At 44.2% G+C, this 26003-nt stretch overlaps 1 protein-coding gene across 2 annotated transcripts in view; it reads left to right on the plus strand.

The window, feature by feature from the left end:
• The window catches only part of SMARCAL1 (SWI/SNF related, matrix associated, actin dependent regulator of chromatin, subfamily a like 1), a 57960-nt gene that overhangs the window by 24904 nt on the left and 7053 nt on the right, over positions 1 to 26003 (plus strand). For both annotated transcript variants that reach the window (XM_044913399.1, XM_021702886.1), the window contains 4 exons: positions 5899 to 6039; positions 9963 to 10181; positions 16469 to 16539; positions 20077 to 20179. In XM_044913399.1, coding sequence (XP_044769334.1) covers positions 5899 to 6039; positions 9963 to 10181; positions 16469 to 16539; positions 20077 to 20179 — 534 coding nt within the window. The remainder of the gene's footprint in view (positions 1 to 5898; positions 6040 to 9962; positions 10182 to 16468; positions 16540 to 20076; positions 20180 to 26003) is intronic.

Here is a 26003-nt window from a genome sequence, read left to right on the forward strand (position 1 = left end):
TGCTGTTTATGGAGGTGTCTTGAAGCCCCTCTTGTCTGTAATGTTGACTTCACAGGAATCCAGGCTGCTGATGGGATTGAGTGCAAGTGCGGCTGAGGCATTATGTGCTATTCTGCTAACCAGACCTTTCATCTCTCTGCTGTATTTTCATCTAGGTCAGAGTTTCTCAGTCTTGGCACTGTGGACACTGGGCTGGATCGTTCTTTCCTGTGCAGAGCTGTCCTGCACACTGTAGGATGTTTATCGGCATCCCTGGCCTCTGCGCACTAATTGTCAGTAGTCGGCCCCCCCCCCCCCGCCCCCCACACCAGTGGTGACAACCAAAATTGTCTCCAGATATTGCCAAACATGCCCTGGGAGAGACAGATCACTCCTCTCCATCTCTGTTGAGAATTACTGATCTAGATACTCTAAGGAGATGGATCTAAATATTTTGGGAACAAGAGGAGAATTGGGAGAAGTAAAATATGCTTTTAAAAAGGCACACAAGGGCCTAATTTAGTACCACTTGATTGTTCCTCTAACTTGTGCATCTCCTAGAACTGTATTCTCATAATTAATATTTCAAGACATGTTCAGCAAATGTGCACAATGAGGTAATTAGGTGATATCCTGCAGTCTGTGAGCTAGCCAGGCCGGATCATGTCCTGGAAATGTGGGTTTTGTAAATGGTGACAGCAGGCGCACGCGGGGCACACGTGGCTTAGGTTGTAGGAAGTTGGTGTTGTGGTCCCCTGGGAAATGTGACATCTTTCTCCCCCCACAGCACTATTTGCTTGGGTTACCAAGCAGGGTAGTTCTATTTTTTATGTACACGTGTGTAAAAGTAGGCAAGACAGAAAGCTATGAAGAACAAAATTCCAATCACCTTAATTCCTTCCAACAGAGAAAAACCACCATTAACACATCCTTTGTAGGGCAAGGTCATCATTTTTAATGGCTCTAGAGCCTTCTGTTGGGATGGATGCATCCCATAATTTAGCCCTTAGTTGGACATTGTTTTGCTGTTATCAATAATTCTGCAAGTGAATGTCATCGATGTACTCGTAGCTTGCAAACTTTGACCTATTAGGACAAATTCCTACGCGCAGAATTGCTGGGTCAAAATTTCACCTTTTGATAGATGCCTCTGAAGTCTAGTGTGGCCAGTCATAACCATCTTTACTCCCACTCAACCCAGATCACACAGTCGTCTCCATATGACTCCAACCTGAAGGTTGTCAGTCTCTTGCTTTTGTGCAGTGAGGTATGTGTTTGAGTTTTTCTTTGATTTATAGCGCTTTTTATTGTCAGACTCGTGTTCGATTATTTCTCTAGAGGTAAAAAGCCCTCAAAATCCCACCATCATTTCCTACTAAATAGCTTTTTCTCTTTTTGTGAGTAGAGTCCTTTTTACATCTCTAGTGATTGGTTAGATGAAACAAGAGTAGTGTCCTAAAACGTATGAGCTATTTCTTTTTTCCTTTCTCATTAAAGGAGTTTAAGTAGATGGTATATTCAAAAGGGTGTACAGTGAAAAATAACTCTTTCTCCCTCCTCTGGGGCCCTGATCCCTTGATTTCTGTCTCCGAAGGCAGCCAGAGTTACCAGATTCTCACATTTACTTCTAAAATTTAGTCTGTTCCCAGCTAAGCGTGTGTGTGTGTGTGTGTGAGTGTGTGTGTGTTTCCTTCCTCCCTCCTCAGAGTGTTCCTCAACCACTGTTTGCTCCTGCCTTTCTTCTCTGAATAGTGTATCTTGGAAATCATCCCACCTTATTTCAGATGACTGGACCTCATTCTTACAGATAGTAGTGTATTGTATAAATCTATCATAATACGTATCATCTGCTCCCTTTTGATGGATTTATAGCCAGGCTTTGGCCATTACATATAGTATTATGGTGAACTGTTTTTCACATGATATACAAGAAACAGGTGGTGGAAAACCCAGTCTCTCCTCGTCCAGAAGAGATGGCTCTTTGCCCCTCTCAGCCTGAAGGGAGAGTGGTATCATTTGGAAGGTCTGTTCTCCCAGTGTGATTCCTGCGGGAGGAGTCCCTTGTGGTCCTGCTGTTCTGGCAAATAATCCTCCACTTTATCACAGAATCAGGAAGGAAATTGTTGGAGTCTAACACTTAAGGTAAAATAGACTGTTTTTTTCTAGAGGAAAAAAACATAATGTTTAATTTGAGCCTGTGTGTTATATTAATAACATCTATGCCCATGCATGCCTTGAAGGTCAAAACAATGTAACTTTAATTAGCTGTAATTATGGCATTTGATGTGTTCTCATACATTTTGGTGTTTGTGAACCAGAACACCTGTAGTCCCATCCTTCCTTCTTTCTTTCCTTTTTTTTTTAAAGATTTATTTATTTATTTGACAGAGAGAGACACAGCAAGAGAGAGAACACAAGCAGGAGGAGTGGGAGAGGGAGAAGCAGGCTTCCCGCGGAGCAGGGAGCCCGATGCGGGGCTCGATCCCAGGACCCTGGGATCATGACCTGAGCCGAAGGCAGATGCGTAACGACTGAGCCACCAGGCGCCCCCTTCCTTCTTCTGTTCTTCCCGCAGAACTAGTCACCTTTTACATGGCATCAGTATTTTATTAATACCAGGGCAGTGATGCTTGCTTAGCTCTGGTTCTCATGCAGATCAGTTTGGTGTTGGCAGGAGCGCTCAGACTTGTGACTGGAACTTTGTCTCTTTTGGGAAAAGGCTAGATCCTAGAAGGAACCGTTTTGTATGAAATATGCTGACCCAGCCAGAGACTCAGAAAGGCCATCTGACGTATCACTGGGTGGTAGGTGGCCCTCTGCTGATCCCTGGAGTGGCCTCTGGTCAACAGTTGTCATAATGATGCCGTTTGTCTTGGTTTGGTCTTGCATATCATGGAGAGCAGAGGAAAGAACAGAGCCTCGATCTTTTCCCCAATTCCGGTCACTGGGTTTCTCCTGAAGAGTGGGTTTCCCCTCTTGTTCTCAGGGTTTAGACTTAACCACAGGTGTTGACTCTTCTGTTGCTTCTTGGCTCCTGACGGTGATCCTGCCTCTGTTCTTGATCTCTGTACTTTTGGTCACATGCCCCCAGACTGTGTTTGCCATTCTCCTTGTTTTTGAAGATTCTGTAATGACTTCTGAACTCATGACAGTGTAGCTCCGGTGTCCCTGCCTCATGGGGCCAGTGTGTATCAGGACACTTGGGTGGCACAGGCGTGACCTTCTCTTCGATGTCGCCAGCTTTCTCCAGTAGTACTTCTAAATCACAGGGGACTCCGCCTGTAGACCGAGCTTTATTTAGAGTACCATTAGGAATAACATGGGACAAGAATGGGGCTCAGCTTTGGGGAGCATGACGTTTTCCCCTGTCCAGAGTCTTGGTGAAGTGTGTTATACCCAGTCAGAATTATTCGGTAAAGCAAGTTATTGGCTCAGTTGGAAAAAAAGAGGTAACAACAGAAAGTGATGAAGAATTCCCAGGCTGCTGCTTGTATGAACTTACAACAGTTTCGGCTCTTCTCTGCAACAGAACATTCTCTTGGCTCATATTTAAAAATCTATGTGTAGTTTATTTACTCTGAGTTGGATTGGATTCTCCTTGGCAAATTATATATACCAACTCATCCTGCTAGTATCCTGTTCCCCAGGGCTGAACTGATGACCTTAATCCCTTAGGAAACTGAACCTGTCTTTGAAAGTCACCTGCCCCCAACAGCGTCTGCTTCTGTGAATCACATCATTTCTCTCGGACATCACACAGAAATGATTTTTTTACATTGCTCCATGATGGGTTTCCCGGGTGCCGCTCTCTTTTGTTAGCCAGAGGAGTTGACTATAAAGTGTTCCGTTTAGTGTTGATTTACGTAGTTTTATGCATTTCTATTTTCCGAAATTGGAGGTTCTCCGAGGTGGAGGGTGACCCATAAATCATGGGCAGCTGGGCAGGTGGACAGGAATAAAGGCCGTTTGGGTGACAGTGGGATGACAGTACCAGCGTGTTGGGGCTGAGCAGGGAGCAGGCTAAATCATTCCAGAATAGAAAAGACGCTATTCTGGTTTCTTTTCAAAGCTGGCCTTTTTCTTTTTCCATAATGCTGCCTCTACTTTTTAAACACCCACAAACGCCCATTTTCAACGGTCTTATCACCCCTAGTGTATGGGTGAACGGGCTCAGAATTGACTCTGTCCTGTAAATACCCACCCAAGAACCTGGGAGTTATTTTCCATCACCTGATCTGTGAGCTGTCTCTGCCCAGGCTCCATCCCCAGGCAGCAGCAGAACAGCGACGTGGGGAATCGGTTTGGGAAGACAGGCCAATTTTCTCTCATTGGTAAGACTTCTCATTGTCCCCGTTTCATTGAAATGGTCTTGAGCCAAGGTAAGCGATGCTACAGACGTCATTCAAGAAGCTCATTGTTATTTTAATGAGCCTACATTAAACCGTGCAGGAAATTAGAAGCCTGGGTAATTGAACTGTGGAAAACTGTGGAAAATTATAGCTGGAGAAATTCATACCTCTCCTGTCATAATGGAATTAGGTATTGGCAGTCACAGAGAGGGCAAAAGTGCATCTTGAGAGTTGTATATATTGTATATGTATAAAGAGTCCTTTTTCTTCCCTCTGTTGCACCTTTATTTATTTATTTTTATGAGGCAGCATATCCATTTGAAAACCTAATTTCCTCCCTTAGGTGATTTACTGCATGCCATTGCCTTATATTTATACTCGTTAACTCAAGGTTACAGTGGTTAACAAGGTGTTTCTAGACAATGAGCTCCCTGGTAGGCTTCCTTCTAGGGCTGAAATGGATTTTACCTCCAGGAATTTTTGGCCATTCCATGCCCTAATACAGTGAGGAGTGTCTCCCTTATTCTCATCCTCTGTCTCATCTTAGTAAGAGGTAGGATATTTCGGTCTGATCTCTTCGGGTCAAGTTGGGGTCAAGCTAGTTAAGAACCTGGAGTTCATCACTGGAATCGACCATTTATTTCTGTTCTACCCATTGCTGAGCAGGCTGCTGCAGACCTGGGCTGAGTTTAGGGTAAATGGATCTGGGTCCCACTTTTTAAAGTCCTTATTAACTGCAAAATGAGCTAAGTCAGGGAGCTCTGGGCTCAAAGCGTTGTGCAGCTGAGTTAGCGACAGCCTCTTTGTCCTCCGAAGAAAATCAGGTAGAGGCTTGTGCACAGGCCACCCCTGACTCTTCCTCCTGGCAGTGAGAAAGGGCTGGTCCTCAGTGTCATTTTCTGACTGGAAGTTCAGCTCGGATGTCAGAGATCCCCTCTGGAAGCAGGTCAGACCTGTTGCTCTCTGTCCCCCACTTCCACTTCCTCTTCCAATGCTGGATTCATTGAGTTTTTCCCATCTTCCCGGGGACACTGGTTAGCTGAATATTTCTCAGCATACAGCGAACATTTGTTGGTTGCTTACTTTGTGCCAGGCTCTGTGCTACAGAAGATAAAGGTGAACACAGCCCTGATCTCAAGACGCTCACAGTCTAGTGAGGGAGACAGAGAAGGTGGAATTCAGTATCATGTGCTGAGTCCTGATGTAGGGATTTATGACAAAGGCAGCCTAGGAGGTGGTATCTCACTGCTTACCGTGGGTCACACCATGAGGCTCTCGGAACGTGTGTGCTCCTCTACCTTTGCTTAGAGTTCCCAGGTATGGGCCACACCGGGATCTGGAGTGAGGCCAGCCTCTGGTGTCATTGGGATCTAGATCTCCCTGGGTCAAGAGGGGTAAACTGGTGAACTGCCAGCAGTCAGGGCGCCCAGGAAGGGAGAGGTGCTCTTGCTGCCTTCCAAGGCATTTTGCTCTTCCTGGGGCATCCAGCTCCAATCCCGGTGGGGCATTTGGGATAGTCTCTAGGTGCTCCTCTGTGTGCTTTCAGCACCTTTGGCTGTTTGTCTTCTAGGTTGCGAAGAGGGTGATCCTGCTGTCCGGCACGCCAGCCATGTCCCGGCCCGCAGAGCTCTACACCCAGATCATCGGGGTCAGGCCAACTTTCTTCCCTCAGTTTCATGCTTTTGGACTTCGCTACTGTGATGCCAAGCGGGTATTTATTCTTTCCTCCCCTCCCCTTCCCCCCCAACCCACCACCCCGTCCCTCTCCCCGATTTTGATACTTACCTTTTGTTCCTTTTCTTTGGCCATGGTATGATCAGAAGCACACTGGCCAGGGAGCCAGACCCAGATTTTCATCCTGCTTTGCCCCTAACTCTGACCTTCAAGTGTCCTCAAGAAGAACAGTCCCTCCTAGTTTTAATGCTTGTGATTCTAGGGTGGGGTTTCCCAATAAGGGGACCAGTGGCTGATGTGTAGGTGCCCGGAGCTCTGAGAAGGGCGCAGAGGTGAGCTAGGGGTGCAGCTGGGGCCCATATCCTCTGCACGGAAGAAACAGCAGAGGCCTCGAAGCAGGTAGAGAGGGAGTGTGATCTGGAGCTGCGTCAGTGGGCTCTCATCAGCCAAAATGTCGACTCATTACAGTGAAGTGTGCCTGCTCAATAAGCCAGAAGCCTCTGACCTACAGATTATCTGTAGGTGCCAGCAGGGCAGGTGCCTCTGGGACTCGAGTCTGCACAGCTTCAGTCTCCAAGGATGGCAGAGGGAGCTTGTAACCGTGAATGCCATTGCAATCAAAATCTTGATTTCTAAAACCTCGATTTCTTTTAACTGAAAAAATTATTTAATGACTTGGGGAAATAAAAGAGTGGGAAAAAAGTAGGATGCAAAATTTTCCCCATCATTCAGTTGTTCATTCCTTCTCTCTTCCTCTCCCTTCCCCATCCCCTCCCCTTCTCCCCCCCACCTCTCTTTCATTAATGATTGGAAGATAATGTACACCAAAATGGATTACTTTTGTAAGCCAGAAAATCAACATTTTTTTAAATGTTTAAATGACATTATTCACCGATCCTCCATTCCTCCTCATGGGCCATTGAATCCATCAGTGTTCATCAATCGGATCCAGCCCACTGAGCATGGGACACTGTCCTCCTCAGTAGAGGAGGCTCCTCACCAGAGCCTCCACGATTTCCTGTCTCTCCTTGTCTACGGCCGCGCCTCCCTCCATGTCAGCAGCATGTTCGTGGCAGACTCAGCATGTTTCCTGGAGCTAGGGGTGCCTCTCAGTGTCAGGCAGCCATAACCGGCTTGGCCAAAGCCTGTGCACGTTTCCAGTATTCTTCCCCAAAAATAACTCGAGAAAAGATGACACGGAGAATCAGCTCCTTGTTTGCTGAGGTGTTCATTTTTTTCCTTACTCAGCTGAGCTGTTTTGTTCTGGGATTGGGCTGCTTTCTCTTCAGGAAGGGACTCCTCCTTCTTGGCCTCTAGTGCCTTCTGAACTCTCTCCAGACCCGCCAGTGGGATACAACTCATCTGTTTGCCGGGATGCAAGGGTCTGGGTTGGCCATGGGGGATGGAAGCACAGGTCTGGGTTGGCGACCTCGCAGACGCTGACGGGATATGGATGGGCCTGGCCGGCATCTTCTTCCTGTGCCCCGGTAGCTCTCTCTGACCCAGGCTCTGGAACTTCCACAGTCAGAAAACCAGAGGGAAGATTCGCTAATTTTTCTTTCTCATCTCTATTTTTGAAAGTGGCCAGGGCAGTGAATTTATCCTTCAGTGACAGATCTTCGTCTCGCAAGGTCAGACTTCTCGAACTCCCAAACGCTGTTCCCACGGGGGTCCACATGGCCCTGAATTAGAGCGGCAGACTCTGGCCCCTCTCACAAGTGTAGATCACTTCTCCTTTTCCCCAGTTTTCTGCTGTAACTTCGTAAATCTCGACGCCACAACCCGCACTCTGCCCGACTTCTTTTTTATGGATGGCGCCCTGGCTGCAGAGGTTCCAGCCTGGCTCGAAGACCCCATTAGTTCAGACCTTCAGGGTTCCTGTTTTGTGAGCAAAGGACAAATATACTGAGCCACTATTTGCATCAAAGATGCTGACACTTTGGAGAAATGGCTGTTTGCTTACCCATGACGCATGCCATCTTGATGAAAAAGCCTTGCTGTGCAAGTTTGTGATGTAAATAAGATTGTCTGCCTTATTTTTTAAATACTTTTTTCAAAAAACTTTTCAAGTACTTTAAAAATATCCACTTACATTCAAACAAAGTACTTATAATGTAAATTGTAGTGCTTTGCAAAGTTAATTGCAAACCATTTTTAGCTGCTTATTGAGGCAGGAAATTTCTGTTATTAAATGTATTTAAAGCTATACACTTCTTTAACAAAATCTGTAATGACTTTCCCCGTGGATCAATCCAGATTAGATTCTACCTGGTTGTCATGGTCCCTCAAAACTCTTCATGAGTGATTTGTACCTCTGTCCTATTTGTAAATGTCCCACTTTCTGAAAAGAATCTTCTCTTCCTCGACTATCTGGGCTCACAGTATAATGCTTAGCTAGTGATGGTAGGGGCTGAAGACAGAATTCATTGCCTTTACCCCCAGACTGTCCCTTCCCGTGTCCCCAGTCTCTGTCCACCATCTCCCCAGTCTTCATGCCATCCTTATTAAATTCATCCTTCCTCTCCTTCTCACTGTGTCCCCTCCCCCACTAACAACCAAGAAAACAAACATAGACAGTGCCTTACCCCTTCCCCTCCTTCCACCTAGCCCAGTGCCTGCTACATGGTAAGTTTTCAATAAAAGCTTGCTAGATTGTGAATATTCCAAATTTTAAATCTTTGGTATTATTGGGTTTTAACCTACAAGATTAAAAGCTGACATAGGAGCATGCTATCCAAATTAATTATGGTATCCACTTGTTCCCAGCATGATTTTTATTTAATACAGCCTTAGGGCAGGGCTGCCTTTTTTTTTTTTTTTTTTTTTTTTACTGTGGCCAACTTCTTGCATTGAGAAAAGCCACTGAAGAGACTGCCCCTTGCTGAGCTCATTTTCGACCCCATTGCATGAAGGCATTTGCTGAGAACTTCCAGTTGATTTCAGAGAATTTTTTTAAAGAAGAAGCAGTTTTTGATCATTTTACTTTTCCACCTTTGACCATCTATCTCTTCCTATCCTCTATTTAGCAAAGGACGCCCGCCATGTCTTCACAATTAGAGGCTAGGTTCACTGGCCCTCGGAAATGAGCAAGCCTAGCTTCTGCCTAAGGTGGTTTATGGTCCAGGGGAGGTTGAGACAGAAAGAGAGACAAGCAGCTGGAAACATAGGGCAGCAGACACCTTGGTTCCCTCATTTCTACGGGACTGGAGATGTCAGTTCTATTTCGAGTAAGATTGGTAGTGAAAGATACCGGTTTTCATTTTAACATCTTCTCTAGCTATGTGACCGGGAATAGATATTCTTGCTCATTGCCTCCCATGAGCTACTAAGTGAAGAAACCATTTTTATGAAGGACTGCCTGGGCACCCTAAAACCCACCTCTGGTCTCAGCCAGACTGGCAAAAGCCTGTGCTCTTGGTTCCTCCCTCCAGTCCCCGCCAGCAGCAGCAACACACTGTGCATCTCATTGCACTTGGTTGTGCTGGGATAGTCTGTACTAAGGAACAACAGCATCTTAAATCTCAATACATCTCATCAAATAAAGATATTACTGAAAAAACGTGATTTGTTTCATCGTGCAGTGGACTTTAGGATAAGCCCTGGGGAAGATGATTTCTTTATTGAGAATACATGAATAGTCTAACAAGCCAAACCTCTTATTTGTTTTTAAAAGTAACGGACACCAGACCTCTCAGCGTCTTGCATTTGCTGCTAGAAAGTTCAGCGTGTAGAACACCAAGATAGATGTTTTTAGTTCACTTTATTCCTGACTTTCTTTTTCTCTTTTCCTTCCTTGCTCCCACCTGTATTATAGGAGGTTTCATTCATCCTTTAGAGCCCCTTGAAGTTGTCTGAACAAAGCCACAGGAAGAGAAGGTCGTGAGCCGGTTGAGGTCCCAGCCCGGTTACTTGGCCCTAGGAGAAGCTAACTGGCTGCGTGTCTTGGTTCTTCCTCCACAGCAGCCCTGGGGATGGGATTATTCGGGCTCCTCCAACCTCGGCGAGCTGAAGCTCCTGCTGGAGGAAGCAGTCATGCTGCGACGCCTCAAGTGTGATGTCCTGGCCCAGCTCCCACCCAAGCAGCGCAAGATGGTAGCCATTGTCCCTGGCCAGATCAGCACCAAGGCCAGAGCCGCCCTGGACGCCGCGGCCAAGGAAATGACCACCATGAACAAAACTGTGAGTCCGGGGCTTGAGATGGGGACTTGGAAGTCGATGTGTCCACAGCTGGTCCTTCCCGGGAGGGGGTCCACCGGGGTCACCCAGAGTTCTCGGAGCTTGCTGTTCCAGGACCTCTTCCCACGCCCCTGGGCAAGGACTGTGAGCCCATGTCCTCTCTCAGCCTACCTAGTCTCCTTCCAAAATCTCTTCCTAATTTGCGGTTTTGTACATGTGTAGATCACTGTTGACAGATGGTAGTAAAGATAAACCCCATGGCAACGGCAGAATGGTGACGTACATTCAGAATCTCTCAGAGAGAATCGGAGTTTCTGTTTAGTGTATTTTGAGAATGCCTTAAAGTCTAGTAACTGTTACTCAGTCTAGTAACAGAAGTTAGTTCTAGGTGTATTTGTTATATACGTTAACCCTCTTTTAGTCAAAATAACAAATCGACATTTATAGAACAGTAGGGTCTTCAAACCCTCTTAGCCCTTAATCCTTATTACAGTCATTTATGGTTGGTAAGAAGTTGGCATCCCCATTTTATAGAAAGGGAAACTAAGGCCCACAGAGAATGTGATTTACTCAGTCTTACGGCTGCTCCAAGGCAGAGCTGAGGCTGTAACCAAGCCTGTTACCCCTATATTTTAAGGTCTTAACACTGTGGTGGTTTTATCTTTTCAAAACACTTTCATATCTGTCTTCAGTGTCACACTGTGCCAAGTGCGGTAAAGTAATTTACACCAGCTCCATTTCTGTCCTTTTGGGATAAAACCATCGCCAAGAAAATAACAGTCATTGACATTTCTTTGACATTATCATAAAGCATTATCTGAGCTTGTTATTACCCTGTGTAAAGAAAGTTAGATCAAGATGAGATCCCAGCCTTGTGGGAGAGCACAAAATAAATAAGAATGACAAGAGACGGAATGTGTAGGGTTTTTATGTTATTTTACCATGTTATGAGCAAGACCAATGGGTAACTTTTAAGAAACAAGAGTGTAGGGTAGAAGATACGCTGGTAAATTGTCAGGCTGTCTGTAATTTACGCTGTATTACATATAATAATCTGGATAGTCTGGAGGAAGTGAGCAGGCGTAATGTCTTCATTGTGGGGTTTTCCAGCAAAATTCCCCAGCACCGATGTGGAGATACAGACCAGTGGTTCTCAAACTGTATTTCAGTGGAACATGAGCCGAAGCAGAACATGTTGCTAAAATCACTGTTGGTGGTCTTTTTCTGATTTCTAGAGATAAAAATTCAATGAATGGAAATTCTTTTTTTTTTTTTTTTTTAGATTTATTTATTTTTTAGAGAGAGAGAGAGAGAGGGCTGGGGGGAGGGACAGAGGGAGAGAGAGAATGAGAATCCCAAGCAGATGCTCTGCTGAGGGAAGAGCCCAGCATGGGACTTGATCTCACGACTCTGAGATCAGGACCTGAGCCGAAATCAAGGGTCAGCCGCTCAACCAACTGAGCCACCTAGCCACCCCTGAATGGAAATTCTTTTTCTCAGTTTTAAGCTTTTTCTTATAATTCTCTTAAATCTTTTATGTCTACTAACTGTTGCCCATGAATGAACTCTGCCATCAAGAAAACCAATGAACAAGTATAGCAAATATATTAATGGGAAAAATTCAGATGTGGGGTATTTTTAGGTGCAAAGATCTAAATGTTTATAAATATTCTACATTTTAGTTCCTTGTGTGTGTGGTGGAAGTAAGCCTATCAGTATTTTGTGGAATTCCCCAGAGAATCCCCTCACCAGTCCCTGGTTCCCCTCCCAAACCAGGCAGAGACCAGCAATGTAGACAACAGAAAAAGCAGGCAGTGGGCATTTGAACTGAAGAGGAACAGCATATCGAGTGGCCAAGAGGCAGCTGTAAATTGTGCAGTATGGCTCAAAAGAAGTATGGGAATTTTTAACTTAGTGCAACAAGGTTTGAAAGCATTTTTAAAATTTTTTGCCCATTTATATAGTTCCTTGCCTTAGGTTATGGGGCTCTTTCTAAAGATGATTTCAGATGCGACCTGGAGGTTTGACTTCTGAGTTTACAGGCAATAATGGGCGCTAGGGGCACCTGGGTGGCTCATTGGTTAAGCGTCTGCCTTCGGCTCAGGTCATGATCCCAAGGTCCTGGGATTGAGCCCCGCATAGGGCTCCCTGGTCAGCGGGGAGCCTGCTTCTCCCTCTCTCTCTGCCGCTCCCCCTGCTTGTGCTCTCTCTCTCTTTCTTTGTCAAATAAATAAATAGAATCTTAAAAAAAAAAAAAAAATTTACTAGGCTAAACCATGGAAATCAGGAATGTTTGGTATTTTTATTTACATAGGTACTATGTAAATCCCCCGAATTCTTTGGGCTATTTTGATATTTTCTTTTAAACCTAAAACGGGGAACCATGACGTGCCTCGTAGGCCTAGTGCTGGAAAAGTCCCTAAGGACAGTGTCAGTCGCTCTGAGCCCCTCCTGTTGGGTGACTGTTCTCTCTGCTTCTTCATCCCAGAGTCGTAATGCTGTTGTGCAGATTATGAAAAACCTTGATTGCAGTGGAATTCGAGAATCCAGCAGAGAAAGAGCCTAGAGCTCTTCTCAGTCCAGTGCTTGGGACTTGCTGTTTCCTTGGCATCTTAGGAAAATTAGGAGTTTGTTCCTAAGAGAGAGAAATTGAGTTGGTACAGATGACCCGCAGGATGATGCTGAAGCCGGATACTAGATTCTTTCCGATAACAAGATAAATCCTTGATAAATTGGTTCCCTTTTGTGGTCTTTAATGTAAACTCATTTTTATGTGGAACATCCAAGTAGAAAATGAATTTAGGAGCTTTGCCCTTGAGACTGCCAGAACCTTTCTTACTCCAAAGCCACTGATGTGGTGCATGTGTCAACTGCGGATCCGATCGGAGGCAACACCCTCCCTCAGTTCAGGAAGGGGAACCCATGTCGGCCAGGAGTTGGACTAGCTGGCCCTTGACATCCCTTCCAAACCCTGGCTGGCTGTGAAATCCTGTGTTGAAAAAGTCAAAATGGGGGTTAGTGGTTTTATGGTTTGGGGCAAGTAAGGAAGGCCTGTGAATCTACAGAAAGTTGCCCCTACCACTTTTTTTTTTTTTTTTTTTAGATTTTATTTATTCATTCATGAGAGACAGAGAGAGGCAGAGGGAGAAGCAGGCTCCCAAGGAGCAGAGAGCCCGATGCGGGACTCAATCCCAGGACCCTGGGATCATGACCTGAGCTGAAGGCAGACGCTTAACCATCTGAGCCACCCAGGCGCCCCCACCCCTACCACTTTTAAGTTACTTTGTAGCCCCAAGTTTCCCGGCAGGGTTCCAGCAAAGGGCTCCTGCCCTGTCAAGAAGCAGTTCTTTGCTCCCTCACACCGTCCCATCTGGAGGAAGACATTTTTTTTAAAAAAAAGCTTTAAATCACAGAAGCCAAGGCGAAGCGGCCCACTTATGAAACATAATGTACAATGAAAGCTCTTTCTTATTTTCAGGTGAAATAATAGCTGTCCCTTCCCAGGCTAAGAAAAGCTGACTCTAATCCTCCTTTGTCTATAGTAATTTTTTGATCAGCAAACCAGGAACAGAAAAATAGAGCAAGTCCGCACAGACTTCCTGGTGACAGTGGCAGTTCACCCTTCTGCCGTTTGACAATACATTCAAATTCCAACAGAAAAAATAGAATCAAAACCCCAGTGGATCTAATTTAGTAAAAGCCGAAGAACAAAGAACGCAGGTTATTTAAATTTCCTGGCCTGTGGCTGGCAAAAGAAGTGAGATCATTAATGCACTAGTATTGTGTCTACTCAGTTTTGGGGAGGTTTGGGGTTTTGTTTTTTTTTTTTAAGATAATACTGTTGATCTCTCCTACATTAAAATAGCTGTCTATTGCGTAAAATCTGAAAGATAAAGAAAAGTACTTAAAAGTAACATCGATCAAGTGTTTCTTTTTTTTTTTTTTTTAAGATTTTATTTATTTGACAGAGACAGCGAGAGAGGGAACACAAGCAGGGGGAGTGGGAGAGGGAGAAGTAGGCTCCCCGCCAAGCAGGGAGCCTGATGCGGGACTCGATCCCAGGACCCTGGGATCATGACCTGAGCTGAAGGCAGTCGCTCAACCAACTGAGCCACCCAGGCGCCCCAATGATCAAGTGTTTCTTATTACTATACTATGAACAAGAGTCACCCATCTTTTTTATCATATAATTTTGGCATATATGATCTGGGTAGTTTTTCTATAAAATGTGTGTATATTTGGCTTTCAAATATGCATTATTTACACATATACTTACATATAGATACAGATATAATTTATGTATATAATAAGTAACATATTTTTGAAAGCAGAATTGGTACCCTATAAATGTCTATCAGGTGGGGAGGAAAACAGGTTACAAAACTTCATCCTGAACACTTTTCTGTGTTGTTAAATGTTCTTTTAAAGCACAATATGTGTTTTCTCTCATGGCCATATTAGAATTTTGCCAGGAATTGTGAGTTGGACATTTGGGTTATTTCAGTTCCCTATTGTAAGTAACCAGATACCGAGAAAGCAGCTTCCATAGGAATTTGTGAACGTGGACTGTATGGTGAGGGTAGGCATGAAGGAGTGAGTTGCTGCAACATGGGGCTGGGCGCACTTGGAAGTCGTCCCCGCCGGTGCCCGTGGGCCGACCCCACAACTGAGTGTGATAAAGGGGTTTGCTCCCCACACCTCCTCAGCGCTTGGTGGTAAAGCTCAGGTGAGGTTTCTCAGAGTGCTTTCTGCCACTTGCCTATTTGTTTGTTCTGCCCTCCCCCTCTCTGCTTAGCCGGTGTGGAGGGAGAGAGCGTGGGTGAAAGGAAGGACCTGAGAGGAGCAGGGGTGGCCTCTGAAGGGCATGGGAGTCAATGTGAAGACAGGATGACTGGGGTGCGCTCTGCTTGAGGCATGCCCACTTGCGGGTGAGGTCAGCACTTGGAAGCCTGGCTCTGTCCCTTTGCTGTGTCCTGCCAGGGACCGCATTATGTTAGAGGGCCTGGCCTGCTACAAGGGACCCTTTGAGGGGACGTGAATGTACCTCAGACGTCTGTGAGCTCTTTGTCCAGAAGGGAAAAGTGTGTGTCCAGAGCTTCATCAGAGTCTACACTGGGTCTATAGCTGAAAAAGAGTTTAAGACACACTGTCACAGAGTCGTATCTCCAACAAGAGTTCTCAGGAAGTTTGTTCAGTTGTACCTCTGCCACAAGGCAGGAGGGACGGTGGCCACCACTGCCACAAGAATGACATGGCCCCACTAGCCTGTCAGCGGCCCCCTGGCTTCCTGTGGTTCGGGTTATCTTCCTTCTTTCTCATCAAGTCCTCGAGGAAAGACACTGTTGGGAGGCAGGAAGCTGTTTGGACCAGGCAGCTTGTCCCACCACCTGTGGTGTCCGTTGTTTAAGGTACAGCCTGGCTTCAGGGCCATGGATGTTATTACTGTGGGCTCACTTCCTTGTTACATGAAGAAGCTATCGTGTCTGTCACCGGCCTCACAGACCCCCAGGGGCATCTGTAATCCACGCTTGCTAGTGGAAGGAGAGGGCCACCCTAGCAGTGATGGTAAGGGTGTCTGTCATCTCTGGGGAACCCAGAGTGATGGTAAATGTTTTCCCATAATATTGTGAAACTGTGCACCTCCTGTGCTAGCATCCTTGGTTAGTATTTATTTAGATGCCAACTATAAAGAAAACATGGTTTCTTCTCCTGGGAGGTCAATGGCCTTATGTGGGAGCCAGGCCAAAAGACACATGAATAATGGTTTTGAGATGATTCTACAAGAGACTAGTTGGGGTCCATTGGAATTGATTCAGTAAGTCTTGGACAGAAGGAAGCTTTATCAATTGCGTATGGACACAGCATGGCAGAAGAAAAAGGGGGCAAAAAGCAGCTTGGGCCAGTGTCATGTGTAAGTTGTCAGCAGGCTATAGGAAGTGGTTCACATAGGTTAACAAGGGCTGCATTTCAGCTGATCACGTGAGCCTGTGTGGATGGTGGCGCGTGGCCCAGGCACCTTTCCCGAGGGCTCTCGTGTTCCAGGTCTCACCACTGGCTGTTCACAACAGTTCCTGGGAGATGACAGAGTACCTGTAATGGTGCACCTCCGATGACAGACTAGAGTCTCTGCGGCTCCCATGGCTCGACTAAATTGAGTGGATGAGTCGGGGTCTCCCAGCTCCGATAACTGGCATTAGGATTTGTAAAGCTCCTAGCGGTGATGATTATGTTAGCTCATCCCAGGGTTCGCAGAGTGGGAGACTTTCAACCCTAGACTTCTCTTTCCACAGAAACGGCAGCAGAAAGAAGCCCTCCTTCTCTTCTTCAACAGAACAGCTGAAGCTAAAATCCCATCTGTCATGTAAGTGGCCACCAAGTGTCGCCTTCTCTCTCCCACACTCTGTCTCTCTCTCCTCTTGAAAAAGAAACACCTATTACCTTAACCTCCCAGAATGGTTTTACTGCTGTGCAAGAAACGATCAGAGCCTAGAATTATAGCTGCCTTCAATACAAAGTTCAGGGCAGCGTAGCCTCATCACCCGCAGGGCATAAGCGGGCCTGTCACAGGAGCACTGCCGGTTGAGTTTGGGGTCCTCGACAGCTCCTGTCTTAACCAAGCTGGAGCTGCTGCCACTTACAAGGAGGGTGGGGTTGACCAAACACTAAAGTGAGCTTTTCCCCGTAGTAGGAAACTGTGGTCATTTGCCTGTAGACACAAGTGAGGGGTTTCATGGAAGACCAAGAAGGCTGCCTTATGGGGATTCTCTGGTATTCTCCAAAGACATGAAGTCTCAGCCATTACTTACCTGCATAAAAAGGCAACTGTCAAAGTTTGTTCAAAAGATATGGGCAAGGGGCCATTGTCACACTTAAGTTTTCCTTCCGCCTTCTATACTAAGGCTGAAGTCATAATTCCTATTCTTAAATGTATTCACTGACTTGAAAAATTGTCTGCCTTTCTTAAAGAAAGGAAAAACCCACTCATGTTCAAATATTCACTGTGGTAGAAACTTGAGGCAATTCTCATGACGTGCATTTGCCTGATTTTTTATTGTTTAACATTCATGAGAGACTCTGGCAGGATAATGGTCCAAGTGATTTAATTACAATGAAAATGAATTTAGCGTGGGTTGAGCGGTGCCAGCTTGGCTGTGGGGACCAAGATCTGTGGATAAATTGAGACACACGCAGCCTACCCCACCCTCTCACTAAGCCTCCAGATCCCCCAGCCTCTCCGGCCTCTTCCTCTGCACCCCTAAATGCAGCAAGAGAGTGCATTCACCACATGATTCAAATCTAAGATCCCCCCCTCCAAAAAGACTGCTGAATGTTGGCCAGCTCTCCTTCACTCTCGGGCCGCTGCCCTTTTCATTTATGAGACTGTTAGGAGACTAATGAACTCCAGCTGTGGTTTTACAACCTGGAAACTTCTCTCTCAGAAACTCATCAGAATTGCCCCCACCAACCCATTTCTCATGAGCTGCTGAATAACAGATGGCAAAGGTGTGATTCTTTTCCCTCACTCTCTCCGCTCGTGACCTACAAAATTCAGGGCCTACTGAATGCTGGGCCCAGAACCACCCATTTCTCTGAGAAATGTTAAATCTGGCCATTCCGCCACCTCATAAATAAACTTTGGTACTACCTTGTTTTAGTGTGTTTAGGCTGCTGTAACAAAAATACGGTAGATTGGGTGGCTTGAACAACAGGAATTTTTTTTCTCACGCTTCTAGAGGCTGAGAAGTCCAAGATCGAGGCAACAGCAGATGTAATGTCTGGTGAGGGCCCTCTTCCTGGCTTGTAGATGGCTGTCTTCTCCCTGGGTCCTCCCGTGACAGAAGGGGGGGGGTCTCTGATAAGGACATTGATTTCATTCATGAGGGCTCTGCCTGTGTGACCTTATCCCTTCCCAAAGGTCTCATCTCACAATAACCTCACCTTGGGGGTTACTGTTTGAACAGGATTTGGCGGGTGCAGGGGGGGCGTCGGGGTGCAAATATTCCATCTATTACATACCTTACACATACTTTTTCAAAATTCTGTGATAAATTGTATAGTGCTTTCTAATTTCCAACCAGTTTTGACATCTGCTAACTCATTTCACACTTACAGCCTCTTTGTGAGATCAGTCAAGTAAGTCAAACTGGCCCCATTTTTAAAATGCAGAGACAGAGTAAATCTCATGTCTGTCTCTGGGTCTCAGAGTCACACGACTAGTAAGTGGAAATTAGATTATAAATCTTAAAACCCCAATTTCCTCTGCCAATTGTTTTTCTTCCCCTTTTTGCTGTTGTTTGTTTGTTTTCATTTTAATGGGCATCTTTTGATATAAAAGCCAACGGTATTGTGGTAGGCAGATATTTCCAGCCTGGTAACTTAGGGACTTGGGAAGGATAGAAATAAAAAACCACATCTGAGATGTAGAGGGGAGAGAGGAACGAGGAAAACTGGGACCTGTAGTTGTTAATGAGCTGTCCAACTTGATTTTACGGCCTTGTGACTTTTTGATGTTGTAGCAATAAACTTTCTTGCTTATATCATGGCAAATTTTATGTCTCTCAAACTAATTAGATTCTATTAGTACCTGCTCTTCACAAATTGAACTCAAATCCATTCCCTGGTTGGCCATAGTGTTGCTTGAAAATAATTCTTAGGTGCTTAGAGGACAGGTCACCACCTGCCTGACAGGAAACCTTTGAGATTTGTCCTTCTCCAAGGAGGGCAGGGCGCCTGGGTGGCTCAGATGGTTGAGCGTCTGCCTTCGGCTCAGGTCATGATCCCAGGGTCCTGGGATCGAGTCCCGCATCGGGCTCCCTGCTCCTTGGGAGCCTGCTTCTCCCTCTGCCTCTCTCTCTCTCTCTCTCTATCTCTCATGAATAAATAAATAAAATCTTTAAAAAAAAAAAAAAAAAAAAAAGGAGGGCAGTGTCTGTTCTATGCCCAGACACACCCGCGTGTGAGGATGGCCTCAGCCCGAGTGAGTCCTTTTCATCAAATGCAGTGACTATATCCTGGACCTACTGTTTGTGTCCAAGGAGGCTCACCTTCCCGTTGCCCATGTGGGAACAGTGACGTGTCCTGGGATTGTGAACCCCCTGCAGGGCATTAATTCCAGGGAAGCCATAAAAGTCTGCTAACTGGGTGACCCCTACCCCCACCCCCAATAGCTCCCAGTGTAGCTGCCTTCCTTCGGGGCCACAGCTAAAGAGGGGGTAGGAAGTCAAGAAAAAACAGTGATGGAGGAGAGAAGTAAATCAAGGGGAGAAACGAGCAAGCAAACAAGGTTCTTCACTCCATCTTCCTTTGCCTCAGAAAAAAATTCCCTTCCCACTGACTTAGCTGTTGGCCCTGTAGCTTGCCCCCTGCTGTGTGAGGGAGCTGGGGAACTTTCCCTGACCGTCTCTTCAGTACTATTAAGTTTCAATATCACACTTCCAGAAATTTGAGTACTGTCAAGAATCCTGTAATCCCCTGCCTAGGCATTTTCAGATCTTAGACGACATTTCAATTTGTACTGAAAACACATTACAATGATAGTAGCAGCAAAAGTGAAAACTGTTAATTATCTTCTGTGATCCCAGATAGTAAGAAAGTTTCAGTAGCATATCAGACACATAAAACGTAACGATACTTTATTTGTGTATGGAGGATGACTTAAAAGCATAGAAGAACTCTTTCTGCACATGGCAGAAGGTGGCTTCCCCAGAGCTTCCAATTTTGCTTCTTCTACTTAGGTGACCTGGCCTGAGGGGTAGGGCAAGAGGTCAGCTCTCAGAGAAAGGGAGGGAAAGGGCAGGGGAGGGCAGCTACCTCGAAGGTGTCTGCTAAAGATGCAGTGGAGTAATTTCAACTGGATAAGTATATGTTGAATTTATTGTGCTCTCATTGTCAAATGCAGTGAATATATCCTGGACCTCCTGGAAAGTGGAAGAGAGAAGTTTCTAGTATTCGCACACCATAAGGTAGTCCTGAGTGCAATTACAAGAGAGCTTGAGAAAAAGGTAAGCTCCCTTCAAAATTCAACACAGGGTGCTCCTTTCGTGTGTTGGCTGCTGAGCGGTTCTGAGCAGGTTGAGGGCAGATCTGAACCAAAGAAGTGAGATGATGTTTCCAGAAACATTGCTGAAGACTTTCTGAAGCATCCTTCTTGCTTGTAGAACCACAGTGGGGTCAAAATACTTCCCAGCAGTGTCCTTTAACTTCTTCCCTGCTCCCTGCAGCTACCCCTGGAGCCTTGCTTTGAGAACAAGGATCCACTGTGAACAGTGGATCTTTCATGACTCTGTGTAAATAATTACAAGACTGTCAAGAAAGGAGGTAGCAGAAATTCTCTTGTGTGGAAACAAGTATTTATATGAATATCCTCTTCCTTTTGTTCTTCCTTATTACCGTCAAAGTGGCTTTATTAATCGTACATGGCAACATGCAGACTTCAGTAGAGTTTGTGGCCCTTATTACATTGAATGAAAAATATCCAGAAAGATTTCCAAGGATGTTCATTAAAACTAAACACATCAAATTAAGAAACAAAACTTACGAAGTTGTAACATTTCACATGGAAGTGCTGCCCAATCTTCACCAGCTTCTGCATATAGAATTAAATCAGAACAGCTAAACACATTGTATTTTCACCTCCCTTTTCATTTTTGGTTAAATTTAGGACCATAAATTGCTTTTTGACTTCCTTCATCTTTATTACATTTTATGTAATGTTTCTTTTCTTTTCTTTTTTTTAAGAGAGTGTGTGCACGCACACGCATGAGCAGTAGGGGAGGGGCAGAGGGAGAGAGAGAATCTGAGCGTGGGGCCCAAGGCAGGGCTTGATCCCATGACCCTGAGGTCATGACCCAAGCCAAAATCAAGCACTGGTAGCTCAACCGGCTGAGCCACCCAGGTGCCCTTGTAATGTTTCAAACATGGAGAGGAGTACAGAGAAACATAAAGCAGCCACTTGTGTGTCTGCCACCCGGATTTAATAAATTGTTTTGTTATATTTATTTCAAAGTGTGTATTTTAAGTAATAACATACTTAGGCCACTCAGCAGCCCTCTAATTCATTCTCTGTCCTCCTCCCTGGATGTAAGCACTGTCCCCAATCCTTCCCTCCATGTTGTCATACTTACTCCAAAGTATATATAGTCTCCTCTGTATGTATTTTTTAACATACATAAATGGCAGCATAATGTGAGTATCCTGAAATTTGCCTTTTCGCTCAATGTTATTTTTGAAATTTTTCCATGTAGTATTATAGCTATAGCTCATTCACCATAAATGCAGAATAGTATCTCTCTGGGTGACTGTAGCACAGTTTATTCATTCTCCTGGTGAGGGACATGGAATTTTATTTACAGTTTTTGCTATTATATGAATACTTTGATATACATGTGTGTACATGCACACACGGACATGCATGTGTTCGTACGTGTGGGCATGTCCATGCATGATCTTGTATAACCACTGGATAGGCTCGTCTTCAACTCTACTAGGTATTGTCACATTTCTCCCCAGGGTGGTAATTCACATTTATAATTGCACCAACAGCATTTGGAAATTCCTACTGTTCTGAGTGCTCACTAACACTTCGTATTATCAGACTTTTTACTTTTGCCACTCCATTGAAATGAAATCTCGGCTCTTTCTTATGTTAATTTGCATTTCCCTGACAGTTGTATCCTTTTATGTGTTTATTGGTGATTTCAGGCTCTCTTCTGTAGATACTCTGCCTGTTTTCCTGTTAGATGGTTTGTCTTTCTCTTACTGATTTGGAAATATTCTTTATAAATTCTGGATATTTATCAGATAACATTTTTTTCTTTTCATTTTGTTGAAGTTTTATTGAGCAGAGTGTTTAATTTTTACTTTAGTTGTTATAACTGAAATACATTTCAAGTTTATTAGTTTTTTCTATATGGTTTTTAATTTTTATGAATGATTTAAGAAATCTTTCCCTACTTAAGGTCATAAAAATTTTCTGCAGTGATTTTTTTTTTCCTGAGAATTTTAGAGGTGGTTCATTAATCCACCTGGGCTTGAATTTTGTATATGATGTGATGCAGGAAGCCAGCCAAAGGAATTAAAAGCTATGATCGCTGGATAGGAAAAATCAGAGCTGTCACTATATTCAAGCAACTCAAGACAGTTAATTGGAAAACTGTCAGAATGCGTAAGAGTTTAACACGGTGCCTAGATTCCAAATAAATATACTAAAATAAATTGCTTTTTTTATATACCAGCTATAACTAATTAGTAAATACAATGGAAAAAAGATCAAATTTGGAGCAACAAAAACATATAAAGTACCTAATAGTAACCTCACCAAGAAGAGTGTAGAAACCAATGAACAACTGGAGAGACTTGGGCCATGCTTCAGTGTAAACACTGTAAAAATACTGGTCCTTCCCACATGAATTCGTAGGCTTGACTCAATCCCAATAAAAATTCCAATTGGTTATTTTAAGGGAACCTTATATTATTATGCTAAAGGAGTTTCAAAAAATAAGCAGGAGAGATATCTAAGACAACTTTGAAAAAGAAGAACAATGTTGATAGATTTGTGCCTCCAGATATTAAAATCTGTTATAAAACTCAGCCATGCTAGTCCGAGAACTGGTGGTCAGATGGCTGGAATAGAATGGATAGCCCTCTTTAGTATTAATAACTCTTTAGTTGAATGGCCCTTTAGTATAAAAAGACAATGTATAATCAAGGAGTCATAAAAAATTAGGCTTAATTTATTCAACAAATAAAGTTTGGGTAATTGACTAAGTAATTGGGTGGAATACTTAAATGAAACTCAACTTCACTGTTTATTAAATTTCAGACAAATCAAAGCTCATTAAAACCATAAAGCATTAGAAGAAACTATAGATGAATATATAGCTGATCACTGGATGAGGAATGACTTTCTAAACATAAAAACAATGAGGGGCGCCTTGGTGGCTCAGACGGTTTAGTGTCTGCCTTCGGCTCAGGTCATGATCCCAGGGTTCTGGGATCGAGCCCCACATTGGGCTCCCTGCTCAGCAGGGAGTCTGATTCTCCCTCTCCTTCTGACCCGCCCCCTTGCTTGTGCTCTCTCTCTCTGTCAAATAAATAAAATCTTTAAATAAATAAATAAATAAATAAACAAACATAAAAACAATGAAAGAAACCACAAAGGAAAAAAATTGATTTAAATTACCTAAAACTATGGATCTGTTCTGTCACAAACACACAGTGGCTAGACCATGGGGGTTTTTTATACATTTGGTACCTTTTCACAGGGCAATTTGGCAGTAACTTAATGCACACTCAACTTTTTCCAAGCTTGTCTTCTAGGAATTTATCCTAAGGAAATAATGAGACCAAACAAAGATTTATGTATAAGATTAGTGATATTATTATTTATAATATTGAATAATTAGAAACCTAAATGTTTGTCAGTAGGCATACTGTTAAATAGTAGTCTGTTTAACCATAAAACATAATAATGTAGATCCATGGTTCTTAACTTTGTGGAGATCACAGGACCCTTTAAGATACGAACCTAAGATATGAAAAAATGTGCAGCGCTTACTATTGATAATAGTGCAGTGAGCTGGACATGCTCTTACATTACTTATTGGAAAGCAATTTGGTGATAATATCAGGATCCTTAAGTCTTTGCCTCTTGCCAAAGTATTTTGATTTTTAGTAGTATAGTCTAAGGAAATAACCAAATATGGGCAAAGAACCATGAACAGGTTTATTTTAACCCATCCTTTAAAATTTTTTTTTATTCTAATAGTTTTATAGAGATCTAATTGCCGTGCAATAACCTGCACCTAGGTTACAGTTTGGTCAGAGTTAAGACAGTGAAGGGGCCCCTGGGTGGCTCAGTTGGTTAAGCATCGACTCTTGATCTCAGGCTTGTGAGTTCAAGCCCATAGTGAATGTGTCTGTTGGCCCCAGGAGTTTCCTTGTGCTCTTTGTAATCCCTCCTGTTTTTCCCTGCCCTCCCATCTCCAGGCCACCACAGATCTGCTCTCTGTCCCTCTAAATTAATTTGCATTTTTAGGGCTTTATATAAATGTGGAATGATTCAGTGTGTACTCTTTTTTAAATTTGATTTCTCTCAACATATTTTGAGACTCATCTGTTATTGCACGTGTCATCTGTTCATTCCTTCTTTTTGCTGAGTAATATTCTGTTGTATGTGTATACCATGATTTTTGTCCATTCACCTGTTGGTAGATGTTCGCCAACCCATCTTTTTTAGTGAAAATGAAGAATCCCCCAGGGGCGCCTGGGTGGCTCAGTCGGTCAAGCGTCCAACTCTTGGTTTCTGCGCAGATCATGATCTCAGGGTTGTTAGATGGAGCACCGAGTCAGGCTCTGTGCTCGGCAGGGAGTCTGCTTGAGATTCTCTCCCTCTGCCCCTCCCCCTACTCATATTCTCTCTGTCTCTCTCAAATAAGTAAATCTTTATTTTTTTTTAAAGATTTTATTTATTTATTTGACAGAGAGAGAGAGATGGAACACAAGTGGGGGAGAGGGAGAAGCAGGCCCCCTGCCGAGCAGGGAGCCCGATGTGGGGCTCGATCCCAGGACCCCGGGATCATGACCTGAGCCGAAGGCAGACGCTCAACGACTGAGCCACCCAGGCACCCCAATAAATAAATCTTTAAAAAACAAAAAGAATCTCCCAAATATGAAGAAATACACGAGTGGATAAATTATACTATTGCCACATAACAAAATATTATATGGACATTAAAAATCATGTTTTAGAAAACTGTAATAATTTAGTTTATTTTCAATATAATGTTTATTGGAGAAAAGCAGGATATAAAACTTTGTGTTTAAAAGCTTATCATATACATTGAGAAGAGAGCGCCTGGCAAAAATAGATTGGTAATAGGAGCACCTGGGTGGCTCATTCAGTTAAGCATCTGCCTTCGGCTCAGGTCATGATCCCAGGGTCCTGGGATTGAGCCCCACGTGCAGGGTCTCTGCTGAGCAGGGATCCTGCTTCTCCCTCTCCCTTTGCCTGATGCTCCCCCTGCTTGTGTGCTCTCTTTCTGTCAAATAAATTAAATCTTTAAGAAAAAATAGATTGGGGGGCACCTGGGTGGCTCAGTTGTTACGCGTCTGCCATCAGCTCAGGTCATGATCCCAGGGTCCTGGGATCGAGCCCCACATCGGGCTCCCTGCTCGGCGGGAAGCCTACTTCTCCCTCTCCCACTCCCCCTGCTTGTGTTCCCTCTCTCTCTGTCAAATAAATAAATAAAATCTTAAAAAAAAAGAAAAAATAGATTGGTAGTAGTCCTGATATTTGTATTTCCTTTGTAATGTTTGTCTTTATCATTAGAAAAAAAAAATGGATAAATCCCCCCTAAAAGAAGATAAAATTCAACTGGACATGCAAGGAGCATGTGGCCCAGCAGCCAACTCCTGGGCATTCATCTCAGATTAGTGAAAACTTGTGTTTACATGGAAACTTGTATACAGATGTTCATGGCAGCTTGATTTGTAGTAGCCCCAAACGAGCCAGCCCACATGTCCGTCCAGAGGTGAAGGGCCTCACTGTGGTACGGCCACACCATGGAATATTACTCAGGAGTAAGAAAGGAAGGAGCTACCACCGCACGCAGCGCCCTGGTTAGATCTCCAGGGAATGATGCCGAGTGAAAAAAAGCCCATCCCAAAAGGTTGCCCACCATATGACTCCATTGATGAAACATTCCTGAAGTGAAAGGCACCTGGGAATGGGGCAGGGAGCAGGAGGGAGGTGGGTGTGGTTGTAAAAGGGCCATAGAAGGATCCTTGTGGTGTTAGAACTGTTCAGTGTCTCTTTTTTTCTTTGTT

Source organism: Neomonachus schauinslandi, chromosome 3 (assembly GCF_002201575.2).
Source record: "Neomonachus schauinslandi chromosome 3, ASM220157v2, whole genome shotgun sequence".
Taxonomy (NCBI): Eukaryota; Metazoa; Chordata; class Mammalia; order Carnivora; family Phocidae; genus Neomonachus; species Neomonachus schauinslandi.